General features: G+C 33.9%; 1 protein-coding gene across 1 annotated transcript in view; it reads left to right on the top strand.

The window, feature by feature from the left end:
- Window positions 1-9,608: 9,608 nt before the first annotated feature.
- timeout (circadian regulator timeout) overlaps window positions 9,609-23,103 on the top strand; it is a 439,037-nt gene continuing 425,542 nt past the window's right edge. Inside the window, exons 1-12 of the mRNA XM_033470632.2 lie at window positions 9,609-9,754; window positions 10,023-10,202; window positions 10,309-10,462; window positions 10,596-10,776; window positions 10,954-11,085; window positions 11,150-11,245; window positions 11,704-11,867; window positions 15,837-15,954; window positions 17,606-17,865; window positions 18,804-18,936; window positions 19,025-19,179; window positions 22,807-22,940. Coding sequence (XP_033326523.2) covers window positions 10,109-10,202; window positions 10,309-10,462; window positions 10,596-10,776; window positions 10,954-11,085; window positions 11,150-11,245; window positions 11,704-11,867; window positions 15,837-15,954; window positions 17,606-17,865; window positions 18,804-18,936; window positions 19,025-19,179; window positions 22,807-22,940 — 1,621 coding nt within the window. The 5' untranslated portion in view covers window positions 9,609-9,754; window positions 10,023-10,108. The remainder of the gene's footprint in view (window positions 9,755-10,022; window positions 10,203-10,308; window positions 10,463-10,595; window positions 10,777-10,953; window positions 11,086-11,149; window positions 11,246-11,703; window positions 11,868-15,836; window positions 15,955-17,605; window positions 17,866-18,803; window positions 18,937-19,024; window positions 19,180-22,806; window positions 22,941-23,103) is intronic.

Raw genomic sequence — 23,103 nt, 5'->3', positions numbered from 1 at the left:
ATATTGTCACAGTTTCAAACCGACCAATTGATAACCAAAGACAATTTTTGTTCACTTAACAAACGACTACCGAGTGATATCAGAGTACCATAGCGCGAGCCTATTTTTGGCCCACGCTTTTCTCACACATTAACAATCTCCAACACATGACGCATCCTCCGTCGAGTTCCTTAGCTCATAATTGATTCAGACATTAATGAAATGAAGATGGCTTTCTCGTTTAGCGAGGTTTCAGCTGCACAGACGTAAGACTGAAATATAACCGCATGACTGATGAAATTTGAATGCAGGTTTAATGTTGAACCTCCTAAGCGAACGTCTTTTGAGTAGTTCTAAACTTGGACCATTGAAAATCAGTCGCCTCGTTCAACGCTGCTAGTATGCTGCGACGAAGTGATAAGTCAATAACACAGGACTCAGATAATAAATTGCATTAGGCATTCGATTTATATGGTAGGGCATTGTTAACAGATTCACGCTCACCATTCTCTCATTTTTCCAAGTTTATTACTTGGTGACAAAGGTAATCCTTTCTGGTCCAAAGCAATTCTTAACTTTTATTTCAGAATTTACTATAACAGTACATAAAATTCAGTCATGTTCCTATACGTGGCTTTACAACCCATTTAGAACAGTTGTGAATTTTACAATTGTTTTTAGATATCGTGTAACGTTAATCAATATAATATTATATGTAGCTTTTAATGGAAAGGTCAATGTCGAGCCATACTTGACATAGGACTGTAAAGAGTTAAAAGGTCAAGAGTAGGAATAAATAAATAAAATAAATATGTAATAAACAAAAAATTAATAAAATAAATTAATAAACTCAATTTTGTAAATTGAGGAATGTGTTCGTACTAAAAATATGAGGAAAATTAGGAAGCCACTCATCCTGGTAAAAGAGTTTTTGTTCTAAATGTAATAGTTCTCGCATAATCATATTCTAAAAACAAACTTAAAGTATTATTCATAATTTACAAAGTCATGATCGAATCCACTGTATGTATCTTAGTTTAATTTAATAAGAACTAATACATAATCACTAGACTGCATATTTTGTGCATTTATGACAAAAATATGTGAATGAAATAAAGGACAGTGATGACAACACAAGAAATTAAGATCATTCTAATATAATTTGCAATTTATTGAAACTACTATTAAAAGAAATACATTTTTATGCAAATCCTGTTTTATATAATTGTTCCAGAACATTTTTATTTTCCATAAAGATTTAATTACTATCAGATGGACGCGACGTTAAACAAATGTTCTTGATTGATAACAAGAATCCTCAACAACGTTAAATAAATTTCTAATTACTATTACAATTCAAATATCTTTTTAAAATTAATTCCTTTTTTAAAATTGAGATTACTCATGTTGTCCACAATTAATGAAATGATATGCGTCACGAATGACTTATTCAGTATTAGTGAAAATTACGTGAAATTAATACGAGAAACGTATGCTAATTAAAGTCCGCAAGTGAAAAATAATTAATTGACAATGAGATAATAAAATTAAATATTACTTTGTGTCGGCTTGCCCGCTGCAATTCTCCCTGTTGAATAATCATTGGCATGAAGTTTTAACAATGCTTTTCTACCCTATTGTACAATAATCTCCACTGTGATTCGATAAGCAGCACAATGGCACGGATAAGAGATCGGGAAGAGGCGTTGCTCAGTTGTTAACACTGTTTTCTCATTACCATGCGAATCAAGAAAACTCAACACTAGATAGGGGAGAGAGGGAGGTTCACTGGGAACAGTTAAAATCCCCTGTCAGCAAACAATCGATATCTCGATGCAGACGTTCTTAAGCCGATTTCGCAGGTATAAATCCCCGTAATTGAAAGTCTCATTAGTAATTGAAAGCGTCGACGAGAAATTAGGCTGGTATGTGTTCCCTGAATTGTCTGCTGACTCACTAGCGAATAATCTTAACAGAATGGATTACCAACAATGGAACAAATAAAATTTACTTATTAACAAAGTTATTTTAATATTCAAACAGAAATTTTTAAGGTGACTTTCGAGTGTACTAAAGCAAATTAAGTAACTCTAACCGTGATTTTTTAACAATTCACTTGATGGAAAATCAATACAGTCGGGGTCGAGAGAAAGTATGTGGACACTTTTTAAGATGAAACAATTTGTTTAAAACTGGACGAAGTTGCTAATCAATTTCGATGACATTTTTAGTATACTTAAAGATTATTAAAACATACAAAACAAATTGTTCAAATTTTCGTTATCGACCCGAAGAAAGTCTAGCTTATAACAAAACTAGTAACAACACCTGAAACCTTGATAAACTTTTGTCATTTCAATAAGTTACTTGTAAAAATCTTGTTAAACATTGTCTACCAAACTAGTCCTTCAAACATCTAAAACTTTCGATTTCGAGTCAGCAAAAACAAACAAAAACAATCGAGAGAAAATAATGGAGAGCTGTGTACTGACGAAATAAATTTAGAAAATAATAGATGCAAAATTGAAATGGCACTTCAATATACTTGACTGAGTAATATGCGTAACTAAAATTTCAAAAAAAAATTTTATTTGCCACATTCTGTATTACATGAGAAAATAAAAATATTTATAATCTATCCACTATTTAAAAAATCTATTTCCCCTGGCCTTGGTCAAAAGGCACTTGTAGCAGTAAATCATTGACACTATGCATTTTTATAGTAAAAGAATTGATCTTTCGAATAATTCAAACTAGAATTATACATATCTAGAATTATAGATTTTTTGTTACGTTGTCCTAAATAAAATGCCCCATTCATGGCTCCCTAAAGTTCTCAACGTGGCCATAACCGGTGCACCTAGCCTACAGGATGTTGCTTGAAACCAACTTTTTCGATCGGAACGGCGTGATTCAGTGTTCAGAGTTGCCGCGCATTACACTGTTTAATCAGAACCAGCACGGCGTAATTAATACGCGGACTTTGAGCCGTCGCGCGCCGCGGCGGTCACTGCAAAATAGTTGGACCCCGTATTACAGAAGTTGCGCGCGTATAATTAACAATCCGGTGTAATGAATTCCCGCGTAATAGCCGTTCTGATTCCTTCGTCCCGACGAAATCGGGAAGAGTTTGCGCCGCTATAGTTCACGGGGCTGAATACAATCGCTTTATTTCGGCTTGACTAAATTCACCGTTTCCGACTCGCTCGTTCGCTCGCTAGACAGTTATGTTTACGCGCGGCGGAACTCGCCGGGAACTTAACGAAATTAACTAGTTAACGAATAGATTATACACACGACATTTAACTGGCAAGTTCGCGGGGAGCAGACAGTCTTACACAGTTTTCCACCGGCGAACTACAAAGTAGCCTGGAGTACGTCTCCAGAGTTCAAATATGGGGTTAGGCGACGCTGCCTTGGTTTAATGCTAAGCTTAGATGAGGGATGATTACGTTCGAACGAGTCTGCAGCCAGCCGCCTTCTGTACCGGCAGGTATCGTCACAACTTCCTAATGTTTCCAACTTCCTTCTACCACCTATTGTAATTGAATCTTTAATTAAAACTTCCGTTATTCGTGTTTATGTCTGCGAGCCGAGTTCGCCGGCTTTTAGCTATTTCGCTGTGACTGTTCGATGTAACGTGCCTCTGATGAAGATTACCAGACCGTACAGAGTGGTCCTGTCTGTCTTAATTCAGTCTTTCAGCTCAATAGTTTCCGTGCATTTAATTATATTAATTTGTTATAATCTAAATAATAAAGCACGTTTCTGAAAGAGATTGACGTGGTCGAAGATTTTGTATGCAGATCTACGTAGGGTATAAATCAGAGTTGGGTATTATTAGAATTGTTTTGAATAAATTTTCATCCAAAAGAATTATTCGAACGAAATCATAGGTGAATATTCTATTAATTATAATAATATTCTATTCATTAATCGTAACAGATTATTCAAATTTATTCAAATTACCCTGTTTATTCTAATAATTCTTCATTTTTTGTTCTAAGAATTCTTCCTTCTTCATTCTAATAATTCATTTTTCATTTGAATAATTCTTCATTCTTTACTGTAATAATTCTTCATATATATATTTTTTATTTTATTGTTCCTCGAATAAATTACTCCAATAGAAATTGTAGAACATTATTCGAATAATAATACCAATAACTGTTGATCGTTTCTTTTTTGCGTAATTTCTTAAGCATATATGTGTTGTAAATATGAATCCTGGAACGTACGATGACTTTTGTTTGATTGAAAGGAAATAATTTTGTTTGCTCATTCTCAAACAAACTGGTCGAACTAAAATTTCAAAAAATATTCAATTAATTCCGTCCATTATTAAAAAAGTTATTCTGTTTTAAAAAGGTGTCCGAATATTAATGCGGTTCATTGTATCTATTCGTGCAACATGTTATACGAAGTGGAATCCAGTTCTTCCAAGGTATTATAAGGACAACAGTTCGAAGTCGAGAAACACTATTACGAGGAAATCGGATGGAGGGAAAATACACTCGCGAGTGTCCGGGCCCGATAATAAAAAAGACAAATACAGGGTTCAAAAGCACCAAAGTTTGTCTACACGCCAAAGAATTTGTAGTCGTAACAGATTTTCTGGAACTATCCTTTCGTTCTACAAGATAGAGTCGAAAGTTACCGGCACTTTGATTCTACGACGAAACCCCCCGGAAATTTCTCTGAAAAGAATATCACGTGAATCAACGAGATTGGCCATTTAACGTTGAAATGCTCGCTAGGACACAGTAACTGCTGCAAATAGTGCCAAGGAATCTCTAACACGAACGAATAGCTAGTTAATGACGTTGTTGCGCCAGTTGCTCCGGCGTTAAACTTAAGGGGGCCGAAACTTACATTTAAATGCCACTCGAAACGTTAATTAGACGCATATTTAATTACAATTCGCGTCAGAATGTAGTTCACTTAAAAACGATATGAATAACATCATAGTGTTATCGTAAATGAAAATTGTATTTATGGGAAAATTAATGCGATTTTGTGATTCTAGTAACATTTATACAAGTCAGTGAAAGTGAAGAACTGTACACTGTTTCAAATTAGTTGCACTTTTATTCTTTTCAAATTATGCAAAATGATCGATATTTTTCATTTAAAATATAATTTACTTGGTCGAGCTAGATTGAGCTAGAAACAAGATCAACCCTCTTAATGTTCACTAAAATGATGGAAAATTAATGAAGTTTAACGATTTATAATAAACTTCGTATTACTTTATAAATAAATATGCAAATTCACACCGAATTTAAAAATTGAATAACAGGCGACCAATTTTGATTTACGAAAGTATTAATTTTATTTGCAAAAAGTTATATATGATTTACAAAACGATTAATTTGGAATACGAAGAATTTATTTTAAGAATTAATCTTGAGTATTAATTTCAAGGATGAATTTTGAGAATTAATTTTGATTATGCTCTGCAAAAGATTTAATTTTTAATGCAAAACCAGTGTAGCTTGAATTTGCTCTCTTTGATATTTCGCATAAATGTCTATTCGATTCCTATATAACCTCTCGCAGCTGACAAACAATTTTTGTTTTGCACAAAAACACAGGCGATTCGCTCAGATTCGCGTGGCATCAGAACGGTGGACGCGAGTTAGCATGATCGACAGCTGTGTTCGAGCTGCTCTGGAACAAAGGGTGGCTGTAAAGGGAAAAGATGGACAGGCAAAGTAACGAAATGGACAGACAAGAGTGGTGATGAAGATTCAGTAATAAATGGCCGATAACCTATTGACCCGGATAGGACCGGTGATATTGATTAGTCAGCGTGCATGTTTGTCCCAGCAGCCACTCGAGCACAACCCTTTCCCAGCGCCACGCCGTTCAACCTTGCAGAATAGAAGCGGTCTCCCCCCTCGGTTCAATCTTTCTAATAGTTCATCCGTCTTTGTTCCAGCGAATCCTGTGTGCAAACTTCACGTTCCCTGTTTTTATTTTCTCTTGTGTATTCCTACCGCGGAGACTTCGGTCAACCGTCCCGCCGCCGCTCTTTTTCGTCTAGTCTGCCAACGAAATTGGATTTATGGCTTTATTTTCCCCCTTCATGGACAATATCCACCACACAGATTGCGCGACGTGGAGCGCAACTCTCGGTATTATAGTAAAATAATGGACCCCTGGCGTCCCTTTCATGTCAACCATGGCTTTCTTCCATGTGGAAAATAGAGAAGGCCTATGGAGCCGATCGGAGATCCGATGTATCTACTTCGGATCACAGTGGAATCGATTTTTCGTGTAACTAGGGTATGGATGTCCCAATTACTACCACCGTAAGCTCATCGTGTAGCTCTAGTTAATTATTTCAGAAGTTGTTTAACTTAAGAATCATTCTAATAATGCTTACGATCACTTTTATTCAAGAGTTTTTTTATGTAAATATTATGCGTTAATCGCTAATTATGGCGAACTGTCCAGTTCGTAATTAAATAAACTGTCAGTCATACTGAATAATTAATAAATTATAAAGACAAGACGTAGGTAATTGTATATATGTATTATACATATAAATTAACACAATGCTATGTATATGCATCACAAACAACACCGACGATAAATAAGTACATGCCAGCAATATGCAAAAATTACAAGATTTCAATCAAACAAGACAGATTTCAAGGCGGAGGGATAGATTAAGTTTATGTATGCTGGGTATACTGTGGCAATTATGCGTGCACGACACGTAACGCCGCGCCAATTTCTGACGATAATAATATGGACTGAACAAAAGAACATTGTCCCTAATGCTGTCGCCACTAATTATTATAAACTGATAATAGAAGTCACTGCTTTTACTCGTTTGTATTAGTAAAATAATTCTTAAATATATTAAAAATTCATTTATTTCAACAGATATCAGATGAACAGTAACTCTTTTCGCACTACACTTTTTCGCAATTCATATTTAATTTATTCTAAAATATCGGATGAAAATTATTTAATTGGAATGCCCGACTAAAAAGTGAAAAATAAGCTGTCAGACGATGTAATTGCTTTCGCAAAACAAGCTCCTCGCAAAAGGTAGCAGTTCGTTTGAAGTGCAAACGAACGAAAATTACTTTTTCCAGCACCTAATATAGTATCCGCAATTTTCAAACTGAAAGTCGAACTTCATAGAAATTATTGATGTTACGTGTTACATTGTATATTGAAGATCGAATTTTCGTATGACATAAAATTTCCTACAATTTATTCTCAGTTATATCCAAAAGGATTGGTGTAACAAGCGCAAGGCTTACATCTTTATTATTTAACGAAAGACGGCGACTATATACTTGTGATATATGTCTTTTTATACGTGAGAGCAAGGGAAATATTCCAGGTGGACAAAATTACTGTCCCACCCCGTGTATCGAAACATTTATCACCTAGATTTATGAACTTGACGGTTCTCGTATTACGAAGGTTTTAGCAGTTTGCCACCCTATTGTCATATTTCTTAGGGTACAGGCTGTTCCGAACCCCTCAAGAAGGTCACTCTAGTCATCCAATCAAGTCGAAACGAAAAATACATGGGACCCCTGTCTACGAGACGGAAAGAACCAGGCAAATTTAGAATTGGTAAGTTCAACAACCCCCTGAATTGATTAGGAATAAATTATTCATTTCCCAAGGTGATCATTCTGTTTGTCAATGTTAAATTATTCAAGAAAGAGGAATCAGATAAAAGAATAAACGGAGACAAAAAGTCGAAGTACAATTCGTGCCACTTTTTCCTTCAAAATGATCATTCTATTTTTGAGAAATGAGATGAAATAAGATAGAAGAATAAATGTTTTTTTGTCCCAAATCGATCACTCAATTTCTCAATGTGAAATTATCCGTAAAAGGGGAATTAAATAAAAGAATGAAGGAGGACAATAAAAAAGAGAGACTAAATATGCACCTTATAATATAGTTAAGGTATCGTTCCAATAAAATTGGAAACGAGCTTAACATCGTCTTAGAATTTGTGCCATTTCTGTGCCCCAAACTGATCATTCAATTTATTAATATAAAATTATTTGTATAAGAGAAATGAGGTAAAAGGATCAGAGATGGCAATAAACGTGACATATCTTGACTCAAAGTGCACTACCTAAAATAAGTAAGGTGTCATTTCGATGAATATCCGCTTTAAAATGAGATTATGATCGTAATGGAATTGCGCCATTTTGCAGAATATTTCATAAAAGAACCCGATACATCGAAATATTAACTAGAGGAAACAGAAAATATATTTTTAAAATTGCTATTGTATTGTTTTTAATATTTTGTACGATAATTCCTTCGGATTTTTTAGAAGCGACCGAATTTATACGGATCATTTTTGTTTCGAAGATGAATAACTCGGCAAAAGAAAATCGTACAACAATTAACCAACATAGATATTATATGCAAATAAAATATATAAAAAATATATAAAATATATAAAATAATATAAAAAAAAATAATATAAAAATATATAAAACATTTAGTCCCCTGTATATAGCAACTTTTGTTTACTCGCATAGTACAATAAAACAGATTTGAAGACCTATCAAGGTGCTATTTATACCGCTTCAATTTTATCAAAAATAAGCATAAATCAAATTTTCAATAGGCATCTGAAAGTAGAGATTGCACGCTTTCAAATGATGTTTTAATAATATCGATACTATCATTTTTGTTGAAGTTATAGCCACTTGAGCTTGGTTCAATTTTTAGGTCCATGGTATAAATTAAAATTTTAATGAAAATTAAAATATGTTGACATAGACATTGTTACATATTTTTGGATAACAACGAAGTGAAAAATTGACAAATTAATTTCAGGAAAACTGTACGCAGTGATACATCGATAGAATATTTGCAAATTTTGGAAACAAAATTTTCAAACAAAGTTACTGTGAGAACAACAATGTTTCGACAATATTTGACTTTGTACTTTCTATACGTGGAGAAAACAGTGCATATTGAATCAACAGTATATTTTCATTAGATTGTACTAAGTGGGCAGAATCGTACTAATCAAATTTATGCCAGTTAGCGATAAAAAGTGATTATGATCGTTTCGCATGGCTCGACAAAACTGGACGAAGGAAATAATTAAATTTGAATAAATTCGCGGTTTGATGAAATGGTAGTAATTGCGGAAGGTAGGATTGCTACTTGATTGCTTAAAGTTGGTTAAGAATCGATTTCGCTCGTTATTAAACCATCGTGAAGCTGTATAGTACTCTTTTAAAAAATAGAATTACATTCGATTCTGTGAAACGTGAAATTAATTTTTATATCCTGACTAATGAGACGCTTCAAAATGCTAAACATCGATCAGTATAGATAGAGGAAACATTTATATTATAATTTAATGTTAGTAAGAGAAAATTACATTACCCCTTACTTTTGAATTTTGGAGGTTATTATACTATTAAATTAAACCTTCTCGATACATGGAAGCACTTTTAAACACATTTCAATCAGTCCAAATATTAAATATTAATGAAATTATATGCCATACCTTCCAGGAAACTGCATTAATTGAATACGGTTATTTGGCTCTCGATTTCTTGTTACAAATCGATAGCACTCTGTCGGGCGATTTCAAAAGCGCATGTAGGGATGTAGAACTATTTCGCGCGCTTTTCCGTCACCTGTTGCGTTTGACGTTTGTGTGCTGTGCTCAGTTCTATTAAAATTTGTGAAAAGTATTGTGTTCGTTAAGTGAGAATATTGTTATTTTGTTAAGATATTGAGTCATCGTTCCGCTGCAACTGTAAGTACTGCTGTTCATGTTGTTATAAATTTTCGGTTTAAATCATTCTAACCTCAATTCTTCCACATGCCGGTACGAAATTCGATGCATACACGTGTGTATTTTGTGAAAAAGGTGTGGAAAGATTAACATTAACACGACACATTTAGTGTATAGTTCTTAAGTAGGGTTTATATATTTATAAAATGATATAAGTTTAGAAAATCATATCACGTGGAAATAGTATAATGATGATATAATAAATGTTGTTATATACTTGGTTTTACAGGAGATACATAGAAATTCATTGTGGCAATGATTGTTACATATTAGTAAAGGAAATTGTATTCTTGGTTATTATATAAACAAAGCGCAATGTCGGATTATATTTCTACCGAGCTCACTGCAACTTGCAATGCACTTGGTTATTATGATGGACGGAAGTATCATTTAGATAAGCATTGTTTAGGTGAGGCTGTTAATTATTGTATGATTTAAGATTATTTCCAGAGGACGTTAATTAATTTAGAATAATAGTTAATATTTCTTTATTAAGTTTATTATTTTAATTGTAGATGTTATAAAAGATTTAATTAAATATTTGAGAAGGGATGACGATGACCATGTCGTGCGTCAGTTTCTGGGTCAGACAAAGTTGCTTCAAACAGATCTTATGAAAATTTTCATTTGCCATAGCGATAAGACTGATTTGTGGGATGTATTGTTGAGGCAAGTAATTATTTACAGTACAGCCAGTGGAAATTATATTTCTATTTATTATATTTTACTTATTTCAAGTTGCAAAAAATCACTGTGTTCTTATTTTAACACAATCATAGTAACTATGTATTCATTTAATTAGGTTGATTATAAATTTGACCAGTCCAGTCTTCTTAATTTATAATGAAGAAATACCTACAGAAAAAACGCAACGCAGCATATATCAGAAACTTGTTTCTTTCACACAACAGTATAAAACAGCATTAACTGAGGATTGCATATGGACAACATTAAGCAATCGCTTGAGTAACATTCTGAAAATTGTAAGTTTACAATATATGTAAACTCGCATGTGTGCTAATGATTATGAAAATGATCTAAGAATTATGAATTCACTAAACAATATAAGTTAGTTTACAGTTAGATCACTTTCAGAATTATTAACACATATGTTCTCTGAATCTAGAACAGATTCATTTATTTATTTTCAATCGCTATAGGATAGTTCAGAAAGAGGGGAGGAAAAAGAAATGATGATCGAAAGAATCCTTATTTTTATCAGAAATGTCTTACAAATTCCTCCCGATGAAAATGAAAAGCGTGTTGATAATGATGCCACTATCCACGATGAGGTACAGCATTAAATACAATGCTCCGTTATTTATATTTGAAAATTATCCTTGCATATTTCTTCAGGTGTTGTTTGCTCTTAATGCTTCTGGTCTTGTCGATTTACTATTGTTTGTTGCTAGTAATCTCAGCGAACAGAAGTACCATTTACAAATACTTGAGGTATGTGGTCATTAAAAATTCATTTCTCAATGATTCTAGATCATTACATTTTAATACTTGCACCCTTTAAGATAAGTTGCACCCTCAGATAATTTTTGATGCAGGCAGTCTATTGAGTTAAAGATTATTTTTGTACAATTTTTTATTTGGGCAATCTAATAATCATTAGAAACTACTCTGCAACAATTTTTGATATTGATTTATTAGTATTAAAAATTATTCCCAGACAATTTTTTATATAGGCGACCTATTTAATATTAAAGATTATTTCCAGACAATTTTTAATAAGGAAATTTATTAAGCCAATATTGTTTATTTTAACTATAATGAAGAATTAGTTCATAGCTTGTACAATTGGGAGTGTATTAGAAATATTTAAAATCCAGTTGTTTCTAATCTTTAATTAATTACGTCGATATTATCGATGTTTGTACATACATTGTTGCAAATATTATTAGATCGTTTCATTAATGCTCGGCGATCAAAGTGCCACTCAGTTAGCAACTTCCGGTTTGCAACGTAGCACCACCGAGAAAGAAAAAGATGAAGCGGTGCTTTTAGCCGCTCGGCAGAAGGAAAAGCACGAAAAAATGCAGAAAATAAGAAAATTTGCTGCTGCTAGGTGAGTTTGAGCTTCCTTGTAATACATTCTTGCGCGTTCCTCTTCCTTACACATTTCTTCCGAAAGTTTTGCCAGTTATTTTAGTATATTAAAAATAGTTTCCGCATTTTACGTATTTAATGAAAGTATTTACATACATTTTTCAACATTTTAATAGGTTAAAATGAAGGTATTTCAATGAAAGTTGTATTAGTATTAAATTCCAAATTCACAGATCTGAGAAAATTTCGAAAGAAATTTCGTTCTTTCATAAGAAACTTAAATTATTTTGTATTTTTTAAAATGATCGAAAATCACGTACTTAAACTATAAAAATAAAATAAATTCAATCATGCAGTAACATGTTACACTGTACTTCTCAAATACTACAATGATGTAATTTTGTTTTTTAAACTAATTATTTATCTATTTATGAAGAACATGTGTAGATTAAATAAGGAAACGTTGATTTTGATAATGATGTAGTATCTTACTAAAGAAAAGTCACGATAATGATACGCATTTAAATAAAAATAATTAAAGAAACAAAGATGAAGTAAATAAAGATTTTTTTACTGTACTTACTATGTTTTTCTCGAAATATATTCTTGTACATTGATTCAAAAATATGGCAATCGCAGTGCACACTTTGATTAAGCAGATAGACTAACAAATAAATTAATTTTGATCATTATACATATTTCACTTTCTGGAAATACTGATTTTATTCGAATCGTTTCATTTCATATCCTCAAGATCCCATTTTAATTTGACCTAAAAACACAAAAATTTCACACGATGCAACCCGATAACCGCAGATTTACAATTTCTCCAATAAATCGCACGATCACATTTGTTCGTTATCACGGTATCAATTACCCGAATATGTGTGCAGTATGCACATACATTTCTTTTGATATGTATATCATAGAAACGCGGGCACATTTACACCGGGTCAACAAGTAATTTCCATTTTAATGCGGGAATGTAAATGTGAGTGCGTGGCTCGCAAAAGGTGAAACAAATGGTGATACAACGCTAGGCGTATCCTTACGGGAACTAACAATAATGTATGCGGGTGGCGGTAGAAGAGGCGGGCATTAGATGCGTAATGAATGTGACCCGGATTTTAAGTAAGTCCACACACCGGAGCTGGATAAAGAGGGAAAGGCTTTCACCCACTTGTACCGAAGAACGCGTGTTTCATTCTTCTGCCATGCATTATTCGAATCTTTTTGTTACGTGCCCCGGCTATAGCACTTCCAGCGGAAAGCTTTTTGCGCCTCGAAAGAGGATCAAAAGCACTAAAAAGATCGAGCTTTTTGCGCCTCGCCTCGCGAACCAGTCGATAAACAACTCGATTGGAAAACGACTGCCCGGGCACGGACCAATCCGAGATTTTAACTGCAATGTTTTAAAGATGAGAGGCCAGATATTTATACTAAATTCTAATGGGAATCGTTCGTCGTGTCGGACGTCTCGGAGTTCTTTCTCGATGCTTGCAATCGTTGATCTGCGATTTTCCTACCGCGTCATAAGGAGCTTGATATTTACCACTGATATCGTGTCTTTTGTATATTGGGATCATGATAGATTTCAAATGAAAAGTGCAATGTTGATTTAATTCTACGTTGTATTTTATTGTTATGCAGTGATTGAATTGGAACTTAATTCCAAATGTTCTCTGGTTTAAAAAACCTAGCGAAATTGTCAATTGTAAGTATGCTGGTTCCATATGGGAACATTGTACTTATGACTATGTACAGGGTGTCCCATAAAATTATGTTAACACACGGAAAGGGGTGATTCCTGAGGTCATTTGAAATATCTTTTTCCTTAGCGAAAAACAGTCCTAAAATTATGTTACGTATACATACATTAAGATACATATTTAAAAAAATTCATATTTATAAATATTATTGAAAAGTGTAAAAAAAATCTTGCTTGATCAGGAAAGATCCCAAGGTACTATTGGAGGTTTAACACTAGAATTACTGAGCCCTAAACGCGAATAATGTATATTACTTCATCACAACGACAAGATTGAATTTACACAAATTTTGAAGAATTTCCATTATAACTAGACTTTTGATCTTCATGCATTTATGGCATGTACAGATTTTTAAATTGCAGCAAAACATATAAATTGATAAAGTCTAAGTACATTTTTATTTGTTGTTTTTACAATGAGTAATCTTTTAGTTGAAGGAAACTTTACTTTAATTTTAATTTTGGTAAAATGAAGTATAGAAATGAGAATTTGCACAAAGAAGCACAGTATAATTATAATATACGCTTGAATAAAAGAGTTTGTCAAAGAATTGCTCATAGAATCATATCTTCAATTTCAGTAACTGGGAAAGAAAGTCATTTTGGATGGTTTGGTGCTTCTGGTATTAATTATTTTAAGAGTTGTAACAACTAAACATATATTTCTCGCGTGAAAACTACACTGTTTGGGAGGGCCCATTGTATAGTGGGACGAACCAAACTTAAGCATTTTAAGCTTGCAATGCTACAGGGTTCCTTGTAATTGTAGTAAAATTTATTACACACCGGTTTTCGCTACTGTGTTGCAAGGCAATTGCAAGTACGGTAGTTCTGTAATCCGTTTTAACTGTTTGAATTATGCAGTCTTTAACTGTGTACCTGAGCTGAATTAGTGAAGTGACATTTGTGGAAGGATGATAGTGCAGTATTTCACATAGTTCAAAGAGTTAAATATTGTGGTAGGCAAGAAGTTTTTCTGAATACCGTTCACCTTACAATGTAGCTGCTTTAAAGATAAATCTAAATAAAAATCATTTGCATTAAAATGAAACAAAGGCAACAATCCTTAAATTTCTAAAATCTTCTGAACACATAATTCTTTGTTTTAAGCAGTGTATCTTTGTTTTAGAAAATATTTTTCTAATTAATACAATTTTTGAAATGTTGAAGTCTTTAATAACCATAGAGAACAGTACACGTTAAGATTTTCTATCGAGACACCCATTTAAAAAATAGTATTGTTATTAACGAATATAGATCTTTTAAATTTATTGTGCAAGCTGCACTTTGTTTTTCACAAAATCTCCTTTCTAATTTAATAGTTCACGAATTTCCGTAATGAATTTGTCTTCGTTACGTTGCTCCTCTATCCTGAAAATTATCATCGATCGGATCTAGCTCGAGTAATTGCGTCAGCTGTTTAAAAATAATACGAAGAAGGCATCGGAAGCCCGCGCAGAGAACTGCGAAGGAAGAAAATACGCTCCCGCCGTTTAGTAAACTGTCTGCTAGTGACATCCTCCTTCTATCCCGCTGATTGGATTTTCAGAAGTCATGGATGAAATTGGATTTGAATGATCAGTTCTTTTTTTCAATTACTAGCTAGCGCATTCTTATGCATGCTGATTCATATACGTAGATTGTATACGCCGGAATTGCGAGCTTGATCTTTCCATCTCGAAGCTGAACTTCATCCCGCGAGACCATCACTTGCAAGCAAATCTTCGAGAGAGAATTACGAGATGGGAAATTACTTTTTGCAAATGTATCTTCTCCATTTTTAGGTATTTTTTTGTGAATACGCAAACAGTTGTACTGAATGGTTCACCTAAATGCAGTCACTTCAATAGTCTCTTAAGTCCCGATGACGTAAAACATATTGTATTTATAATTTACTGGAAACGAAGTATAAGTCATTTGTAAGCATCAAAATTTTATACAAGGATAATAAGAATATAGCGTAGTTTGATATTCATTTAAAGGTTGATTGTTCTAATATAAACTGTATGTATCAGTATTTATGCAAAGAAAAGAACATGAATGATCGTGGCATAAGAATATTCTTTCTAAAAAAAGTTCATTATTACCATTCAAATGATACCATTGATTGAGATATTTACCTGGATTGTTGGCACCTTGTATAATATTAAACGCTGTTGAATCAAATATGAACATTCCATATTTCTGTGGAATCCAGATAATCGATTGATCATTTTTTAGGCATTCTCATTTCTGCGGCACCTACGTGGTCCAGAACATGAAGGCGATCGGCGAGAATCCGCTATTGTGTCACAAACCCTACCAGAAGATACAGGACTTAAGTTTCGGCAAGGAGAAGGTAAAAAGTTCTTCGTGTTCGGTCTGGCTGTGTGCTGAGTATGATCGAAGGAAACGAAGTGTCGGGCGAGAAAACGATCCATTCAATTAATCTTTGGTTTCCGAGCGGTAGTCCTCGTTAATGAGTGAGTGGAAACGAGGCTGGCTGGATTTGAATGAAAATACGGCTGTTAATTAGGGCTATTCTCGCGTAATTAGAACTGGCTCCTTGCTTAATGGCGCTGAAGCATTTAAAACTGGGTCACCACTCTTCCGTTCCTCCTCCTTTTCTTCTGGCTCCTGTGCTCCGCCAGAAGAGATCCTTTTCTCCCTTATACTGTTATTACCCGTCCTCTCCGCGGAACATCCGCATTTCAGCAGAGAGAAACTTTTCCTAGCTACCACATAGCTCGTTTCATTATGAACTGTCATAAATCCAGTAGGTCACATGCCTGTCGGCTAGCCGAATTGAAGTGATTACTGACTACCGTCATATCTTTTATGAAATTCCGCCCGCCTCGAACTATCTCTCCCTTCCCCGCAAAAGCCTTTTTGTTTCCTCTTCTGCCTTCTTATGGAATCGTCACATAAAAAGTATGACCGGCCCCCTTTTATGGCAGCGTTGTAATATGCTGGATATTTATCCGACTCCGTTACAAGGGGCTTTTACGAGTACTATGACGACGGAACACTGCGGTCGTGACTCATATTCCTTGACAAACTCGACATGGAAATGGAAGTCCTCTTCACAATCCTTAATTTATGGCATTAATCATGGTTGCGGTTAGCAGGGTTCCTCTTCTTTTTGGGGAAAAGTGGGTCAATCTGTTTTACAAGTGAACTGATGTCCAATGCTGGAGAATTGTTTCCGTGAAATCCTCTTAGTTCTTTCTTGTATGTACTTTGGAATTGTACGAAATTGTTTATAGATGTAATTTATTTTCATAGGGACACCAATTCTCATTCTTGTAGAAGTTCTAATCTGTTTCATAAGTGAACTTGATACTTAATGATAGAAGATTGTGTTACTGTGCAATTTGCTAATTAATGTTCGTTAGTTTCACTTGTTTAATATTGTATTGGCTTTTTAAATGTGTTTTAGAATAATATATAATTGTCTACAGAGAATTCCACTTATAATAATATCTATATCGATATTATAATATCTCTATTTTCATTTCCTTACAAGCACCACAGTTTAATAGTAACAAAGTTACTACTAATTTATTAAAGTTGCTTACTTCTTTGATTTTATCTCTCTGTTTGATGTTCTACCCAGAGTTGTGCAAAATTTTATCCGACATTATATACTTGAATCGAATACTTGATCTAGATAACAATTTATTCGAATAAGTTTATATTCGAATACAAATTTATTTTAATAAGAAATTATCTGTTATTCGAATAAGATTTGATAGATTAATGCATAACTAAATGAACTTTTTTCGGGTGCAAAAGAAGTCATTAACAATTATTGGCATTATTATCCGAATAATTGTACTATTTCTGTTCATATAATTTGTTCGAATAAAAAATGCAGAATTATTCGAATGGATAGAATACTTTGTTACGGGGATAACTGAGTTTGATTCATTTGATTACAAGGAATTTTTCACTGTATCTACAATTTAGTATATTTCTACCGTTTATACTTTGATTTAATTGCATCTCAGAAAATACTGGCAAGACCAAAAAACAAACGTCCCATGACCGATCCAAGAGGCGAACGCACCTCCATTTTGAGCGTCAGATTGTTCCTGAAGGAGTTCTGCGTGGAATTTTTGAACGCGGCTTACAATCCCGTAATGAGATACGCCAGATCATGCATCATAGGAAATCCAGCCGAACAGTCGGAAACGGGCTGCTATCTTTGGTCGTTGCGTTTCTTCATGGAGTTCAATCGCCATTACAAGTTCGAGGTGAAATATGTGAGGTAAGTCGGCACAACTTTTCTGCTCGCTGATGGAAGGAGGCATATCGTCGCTGAATAGCTTCTGCAGGAGGGTGGGAGGGTAGTTTCCGAACTCGTTTTATGCATCGTCGATCTCCTTACGTCCCTGTCCGACACCATTTTTTAACTATCCGTAGAATTCAATTCTAATTCTGCGTGGAAGAACAAAATGTATTTATATGGGACACAGATGAAAATCAACGGTTGCGACCAAGAAATAAAAGCGCTTGTCAATTATCAATAATTTCTTAGAAGAAAAAGAAAATTGGTGCTTATTGTGTGCACAAATTTACTTGAATGCTTAAATAGTGATGACAAGATATTAAAATTTTATTCGAATTTTAAAGGACAGAATAACATCTGTATTCAATAAGTTATTACTAGAATTTTTCATGACGAGTCGGACTCGTCAAAGTACGGCAGGGAGTTAATGTGAGCTCTTTAACATTTTCATATTCATCATTCTTTTTAATGATGAATATAATGTAGAATGTGAAAATATTAAAGAGAAGATTTAGAGATTTTTTCCTTGAGGTTACATTTTCCAGTATTTCTGTCGTTTTTTTAAAGGTACTGGTTTAATGTTTTTATTTTCATAGATATGTTACAGGTAAAAATATTAGTTGACTTACCTGTACATTCACGATTTTTAGTTAATATTTTGAAGAAATAGCAAACAGAATTGAAAACAACATATTGAGCTTTTCAATATCATAATTTTGTGTCGTACTAAAAATAGATAAAGTCAATCGATCTACCATTTTGATATTATAGTAGCGTCTGCATCATTTGTGATTAAAGTAAATATGCGTGAGCCTGTACAAGTCAAGTTTTCATTGTTACATATCACTCATGCAGTAGAGTTTTCACTGAACATTTCGTGAACTGATTTTCTGTGACGTCGATATATTTCTTCGTAGCGAGACAATATCGACGGAGATATTTCATTTCGTGCAAAGACAAATGGAGCAGTATTACGAGAATATGGTGGTTGATAAAAAGAAGATACGGGTTTGGTCTCGTAGATTACATTTGGGATTAAAGGCATATCAGGTGAGAAACAAGATCAACGGGCGCGCGTCCGCTTTGACGCGGATTCGTGAAAGGAAATACGTTTTTTTTTTTACTTCCCTCGTTTTAGGAACTTCTGCACACCTTAATAGCAATGGATCAAAGCGTGGACCGTGGTGTTAGAGAATCCAGCAAAGTCATTAAGAGTAATGTATTTTATGTTCCGGAATATCGGGAAACGATTCTTTCGCAGCTTCTGTGTTTCGACGAGCTTAAAATGTCACGGTTCGTATACAGGAATGAAAGGAAGCACAATTTTTAAGTATCCGAGCATGCTTGACACACATGCTGCTCGCTAAAATTGCATTGTACAGTTCGAATGATTTAACCTCCGGAAAATCATTAAACTCCGAGTGCAGGCACGAAAGAAATTTTACAATCCGCACTCTTCAAAAACTCACTGCTTTTGTATTGTTTCACGGATATTTCTCAGCACAAATTACAGCTGTAACTGCGTGCGTAAAATTCTATCTTTGTACTCGCAATGTAATGTACAAGTGTATTAAATGCACCACTATTCTAAATAACGCATTATTTGGACGATTACTATTATTATAAACAGTAAGAACATAACATTGTTTTATGTTACTTATAAATTAATAGTACCTCTGCTTTGATTGAAATTTCACTTTTAAATTCATATCAGAATACATAGATAGATCTATTCATTACATAACTATTGTTCTGAGCTAATTAATGCACTATTTGAATGCTCACTGCTTTGTAGTGTTTCATGTATAGTTTAGGACAAATTATAATTGTAACTGTTTTCATTGCAGTTCCGACTTTCAATTTATAACGAAATGCATATACATGTATTGAATGCATCACTATTGTTCTGAGCTAATTAATGCGTTATTTGTACAGTCGTTATTTCATACTAGTATTACAAATTATAATTGCAATTGTTCTCATTGAAATTCTACGTTTTATTTGATGTCACAATTAGTCTATTATATTATCTATTATTTAATGTGCATATTAAATTAAAATTAAAATTACAATCGTTTGTATAAAATTTAATTTTTAAATTCATATCGTGATGCACAATTATATTTATACGCATGATAAATTTCACTAAATGAAACATATATTTAAATGCACGATAAATTGCGTTGAAAGAAATATAAATTTAAATGCATGATAAGTTTCGTTGAAAGCAACATTTTAAACGCATGATAAACTGCATTGAAGGAAACGTATATCTTTGGAGTGTTTAATCACACAATAGCCAGTAGCAATTTTCGTTAAAACTATATATATCTTATTTTAATTACTGATTTTAGGAAACGGAGTTGATTGAATGTGAAAGATCCCAATGCAATTTTAGCAGCAATTACATAAGAACAATAAGATAAGGCGAAAAACAGCTTGAATGCATTGTCGCATCTCAGCGAGTATGCAAAAGTTTCGTTGTAGAAGTTCTTTAATCACCATTAGTGTTCGAACGACCTACTAATTAATAGGAGTCGATTCTCTGATTAAAAAGCCAAGTTATTCAGGAACTTCGCGGGCGTCATTCCGGCGCGTGCATTAGCGCAACTTGTCATTAATCAAAGATGCAACTTAGAGTAATTAAAATTGTACGCTGCATTGCGCATCGGCAAAAGCGATTAATATCTTCCATCAGCTCTTTCTAGAGCGGTTTCCAAGGTGGTAACAGATTAATAGGGTGTTCGAAAACCTTGGTGACTAATTCTTGCAACAGTTATCGCAATTAAGCCTTTATTGTTTCATTTTGTTTGGAAGTTTGAAAATGACAGATATAATATTTTCTTAATTGATATGTAATCAATTTAATCGTTCTTCGTGTTCAAATATTTGTATTATTTATTACGTTCTTAAAAAATTATCATTAACATTTCTCGTTTCTTATTTTACTGCAAAAATCGTCGTAATCATCTGCCTATGCAGAATTTCGTCTCTGTAATTTTTCCACACAGGAATTGTTAAAATATGGGATTTTCGATGATTGATTTTCTGCATTGAACGATCGTAAATCGCTTCCATCAATCAATCGTCGCTTTGCCGACGATTAAATTTTAATCGTTTGTATCGATCGAAACAAAACTTTTAATTATTTCTGCGCGCGATCCTAGGGTAAACAGGAGAGACGGACCCGATTGTAGCGTTGCATGATTGATGGCTCCATATCGGCGCAGTTTTCGGACATCTGTTTATCGCTCGGATGGAAATGAAAAAGAAAAAAAAAGGGAGCGCCGGCAAAAGGTTTTATCTAGGCAGACAGATTGATTCAGTTTCGAATCAATCGGGTCGAACAGCGAGGGAGCTACTCGCCGGCACCAGACTTCCTTGGTTCTTTAATGCTCTTGCTCCACCTCTGGCGCGTTCTCCCCCACGCCATTGTCTGCTTCTTCTTCTTCTTCTTCTTTTGCGCTTCTTGGTGGAATAAACAACTTTTATCGACCTTCCGGCTGGCGAAATGGGAAAAGGCGACGGGCGTTCAAGTTTCCGTGAGTTTGACGGGTTTTCCAAGGATTTCCACTGCGGAAATGTAAGGCCGATGCGCGCCTTACCGCGATATCGTCGCTACTGTGACATCCCGGTGACAGTGATGAAAACAAGACTTGACGGCAGCGCTAAACTTCGTTGGTAATGTTACCACTTTGAAACTCTACGCACGGCAGAACTGTATTAATTCAGTGACAAGTATTGTCCGGGATCCTGGCTGACGTTCCTGAATCTTACAAACTTCTCATTGTCAGCCTGTCTGCGGAACGGTTCATGGATTTTTGTCCTGTCCGTCTTTCCAGGTGATACGCATTCTATTCTCGCTGCTTTCTGACAAGACGCAGTCTTTGAGTGGAATTATTCCACGAGCAATTGGAATTTTCTTTCGCAGTTCTGAAAAGTGAAGTAGAGCTACTAGGATTTCACTTTTCATCATTTCCTGCAGTTTGTAGGATAATGCTGTAGGCAGATGATAATTATGACTCTTCGTTCTATTTGAAAATGTTTTTCATTTTTTTTGTCAATTTGAAAGTCAAAATACAAAGTTTTGATGATCCGGCTTTTGTATGTGCTCCATCCTAATTTTCTGCAGTTTGTAAAATACTATTGTAGAAGATGATTTTGACTTATGCATTTCGTCAAAAAATATTTTAGGAAATCTCATTTTTCATTCTTCAGTGAATTTGAAAGATAAAATACAAAGTCTTGATTATTGGGGTTTTAGATGACTTTTCCTTATTCTTTGCAGTTTTTAAAATAATGTTGCAAGATATGGTTCTGACTTCTGTATTCCATTTAGAAATATTTAATGAATGAATTCTAATTTAGACATTCACAAAGTACTTACTTAACATTGCAAGAAGCTGTTTCTGGCCTTATTCTTAGTATAACATTAGTATGTGTAAATAAATAAAACGTACCAATTCCTTCCAAAGTAATTTCCCTTTAAGGTATCCTCACGACTGAGGATAAAAATATTTACAAATTTTGCATCCAAGAAAATTCTTTCACCTTCTGTTATTTTTTTTTTTATTGCAGTGGAACCTTGATTATCTAAACTTCCAATACTTGAATTCTTTATTATTGAAACACATTATATATGTCTAGTAAAATAATACATACACTATTACACAAAATTAGCTTTAGATTGAATCTAGCATTTTAATTCTATAATAGATAAATTCTATAATTCTATAATACTATATAGATAAATTCTATAATAAATAAATGCTATAATTTGATTCTATAACTGTTCTATTATCCGAACACTCATATGTCTCTCATTAGTTGGGATAATCGCGGTTCTTCTGTACTTCAAAATGAACCTTACTTAAAGAGCACGCTGAGCGTGTTTCAACAAAACATTCTTTGTTTCTACAGTCAATATTTGATAGACCTCGTCACAACAACGCACATCTTCTTAAAAATGCTGAGCAATTACTGTGGGAAGAGCAGTCGCGGCATAAGAGTGCAGGAGACGAAGCGTAAACGTTACAAAAGCTCCGGCAAAAAAAGTAAGAGTCAGTTGCTTTCTGTTTTTAAAACATTTGGTACGTTCGCGATGAGTGTTTGTTTTGACTGCTACCGCTTCACTATAGAAATCGAATATAATATTATTATTATTATTATTATTATTATTAAATAACCTTATATAATGCAATATATTGGAATTCAAGT

This window comes from Megalopta genalis, chromosome 2 (assembly GCF_051020955.1).
Source record: "Megalopta genalis isolate 19385.01 chromosome 2, iyMegGena1_principal, whole genome shotgun sequence".
Taxonomy (NCBI): domain Eukaryota; kingdom Metazoa; phylum Arthropoda; class Insecta; order Hymenoptera; family Halictidae; genus Megalopta; species Megalopta genalis.
Note: the sequence above shows the minus strand (reverse complement) of the source record. Positions and strands in the feature narration are given on the sequence as shown.